Source organism: Eriocheir sinensis, unplaced genomic scaffold (genome assembly GCF_024679095.1).
Source record: "Eriocheir sinensis breed Jianghai 21 unplaced genomic scaffold, ASM2467909v1 Scaffold9, whole genome shotgun sequence".
NCBI lineage: Eukaryota > Metazoa > Arthropoda > Malacostraca > Decapoda > Varunidae > Eriocheir > Eriocheir sinensis.
In genome coordinates, this window is record NW_026112274.1 from 1,652,826 (window position 1) to 1,655,680 (window position 2,855).

Consider the following 2,855-nt stretch of genomic DNA (forward strand, 5'->3'; position numbering starts at 1 on the left):
GTGGTTAACGTGCCCAGCTATGAATCTGCGGGCAAAGGTTCACCCAGCTGTTATTCCTCCCTTTCGGGCTGGTAAGTAAATTGGTACCTGGAAAACCTGGGAAAGGTAGGTTGTGGTAACCCGGATTTTTTTCACCTTAGTGGCGCCATCTTGCTTGGCTCATGCTGTCCCCTGGATCTCATTCTTGGTCCATTTTAGAGAGTTAATCTAGAGTCCGTGTTGATAGGTAGCCTCCAGGACAGCTTCTAGTCGTCTTGGGCCACTCGGCGATGACTAGATATTGCCAACTTGTAGCGGCGGGAGGGACGAGAACCTGGGTCTCCGGAACACCGCGCCTCTTGGCCTGTGTCCCGGTAATGGGTTATATGCCGCCACAGTCTCAAGGGCCAGTGTGACTGAGATGAGTACTGAAACCACGCGAAACTACAGGTCATGCCCTCATCTTCACCTTTCCTCCTCTCCTGGGCAAGTTGAACATCGCCTTCGAGGGGGACGAGGGTGTGGAGGCGCAGCGATACGAACTCAAAGAACACACCGAGTTGCCAGCACAGCCCTCGGAGCCGCCGCCATCACTGCCAGACCCTGCCGCGGACAAACCCAAGACACCGCAGGGCACAACTGAGGAGCAAGAAGCCGCAAAAGACACCAAAAACAATGAAGACACGCGGGGGAAGTGGAAGAACAAGGCTGAGTTCCTGCTGTCGTGCATCTCTATGTCCATCGGCTTTGGTAACATTTGGAGGTTCCCGTTCGTGGCTCTGGAGAACGGCGGCGGCGCGTTCCTCATCCCTTACCTGATCGTGCTGCTGTTCATTGGTAGGCCGATGTACTACCTGGAGCTCATCCTGGGACAGTTCTCCTCCTGTGGGCCCAGTCAGGTGTGGGAGATGCTGCCCGCGTTCAAAGGTAAGGACAAATGAGTGTGCATGTATTCAAGGTCACTCATACGCTGATGACTCTGCATTATTAAACTTCTTTCAACAGAATACTCCCTCAACAAGAATTACCTGGTGCCCTTCAGCGCCTCAAAAACTTAATTCCTTCATCTATCAACCCAACACAATCTTCCAAACACCTATTCGCTTCGACAACACTCAGCTGTCACCTTCTCCTACACTAAATATCCTCGGTCTATCCTTAACTCAAAATCTTAACTGGAAACTTCACATCTACTCTCTTGCTAAATCAGCTTCGTCGGGGTTGGGCGTACGGAATCGTCTGCTCCAGTTCTTCTCCCATTCACATATGCAATACATATAAAAGGGCCTTGTCCGCCCTCGTATGGAGTATGCATCTCACGTGTGGGGGGCTTCACACATACAGCCCTTTTGGACAGAGTTGAGTCTAAGGCCCTTCGTCTCGTCAACTACCCTGTCTTATTTACAATCTCCCACCTACTAAATTCCGCTGCAATGTTGCCTCTATGTACCTTCTACCGATATTTTCATGATGACTGCTTTTCTGAGTTTGCTAACTGCATACCTGTCCCCCTTCCGCGGCCCCGCTGTACACGGCTTTCTATTCTTACTCTCACTGTACTGTCCAAATCCCTTTTGCAAAAGTTAACTAGCATATCCATTCTTTTATCCCTTATACTGGTAAACTCTGGAACAGCCTCCCTTTGTCTGTATTTCCCCCTGCCTATAACTTGACCTCTTTCAAGAGAGGAGGGTCAAGACGCATCTTCTCCCGAAGCTGACCTCTCTTTTGGCCTCTTGTTCTAGTTGCTGTTGTTGGAGCAGCGCCTGGCGGGATTCTTTCTTGCTTTTTTGCTTCGTGCCCTTGAGCTGTCTCCCTTGCTGCAAACAAAGAAATTCTAGGTTTTTCAATTTCCTAATGCCAGAGCAGACCAGAATTTTCACTCTTTCATCTCTCATTGCTTAAAGGGTTCAGTGTGTGTTCATGTGTGTAAGTCATTTCTACACTTTCCAACTTCCTAATGCAAGAGTAGACCAGAATTTCCACTCTTTTATCTTTCATGTCCTAAGGACTGTGTGTGTTTGTGTGTTCAAGGTCATTTCTTGGCTTTCCAATTTCCTAATGCAAGAGTAGACCAGAATATTTTATCTTTCATCCCTCAGTCACTTCCTAATGGGAGAGTTTACATTATATTACAGTATTTTCGCCTTTTCATTCTTCACTTTCTAATGCAAGAGTTTACGGTATCTTTGCTCTTTCATTCTTCACTTCCTAATGCAAGAGTTTACAGTATTCTCACTTTTTCATTCTTTACTTCCTAATGCAAGAGTTTACAGTATATTCGCTCTTTCATTCTTCACTTCCTAATGCAAGAGTTTACAGTATATTCGCTCTTTCATTCTTCACTTCCTAATGCAAGAGTTTACAGTATATTCGCTCTTTCATTCTTCACTTCCTAATGCAAGAGTTTACAGTATATTCGCTCTTTCATTCTTCACTTCCTAATGCAAGAGTTTACAGTATATTCGCTCTTTCATTCTTCACTTCCTAATGCAAGAGTTTCATCACCATAAACAACATCTATCCAAATCCCTTATGCAAGAGTTAACCACCTACTACGTCATGTTCTTCACTAAACAGTTCTAACACTTTCTAATCTCTCTTCTATTTTCTTCTTTTTCATTAACCGGTTCCCACTGTACCTTTTATCACTATCCCCAGGTGTTGGTTACGGTCAGATGCTCGTCAACTGGGTCGTGTGCACCTACTACGTCTCGCTGATGGCCACCTGCTTGTTCTTCTTCTTCGCCTCCTTCAACCAAGAGCTGCCGTGGGCGACGTGCGGGCTGTGGGCGAGCGAGACGTGTGTGGATACCACGACCAACGTGACCATGCTGCAGGGAGGCACGTCTGCCGCGGAGGAGTACTTGATGTGA

At 46.9% G+C, this 2,855-nt stretch overlaps 1 protein-coding gene across 1 annotated transcript; it reads left to right on the forward strand.

Annotated features, from left to right (window-relative positions):
• Positions 1-375: 375 nt before the first annotated feature.
• On the forward strand, positions 376-2,855 carry LOC126994867 (sodium-dependent nutrient amino acid transporter 1-like). Its single transcript, XM_050854128.1, has 2 exons — positions 376-906; positions 2,641-2,855. The coding sequence occupies exons 1-2, from the start codon at positions 714-716 to the stop codon at positions 2,853-2,855; spliced, it is 408 nt and encodes a 135-aa protein (XP_050710085.1). The 5' UTR covers positions 376-713.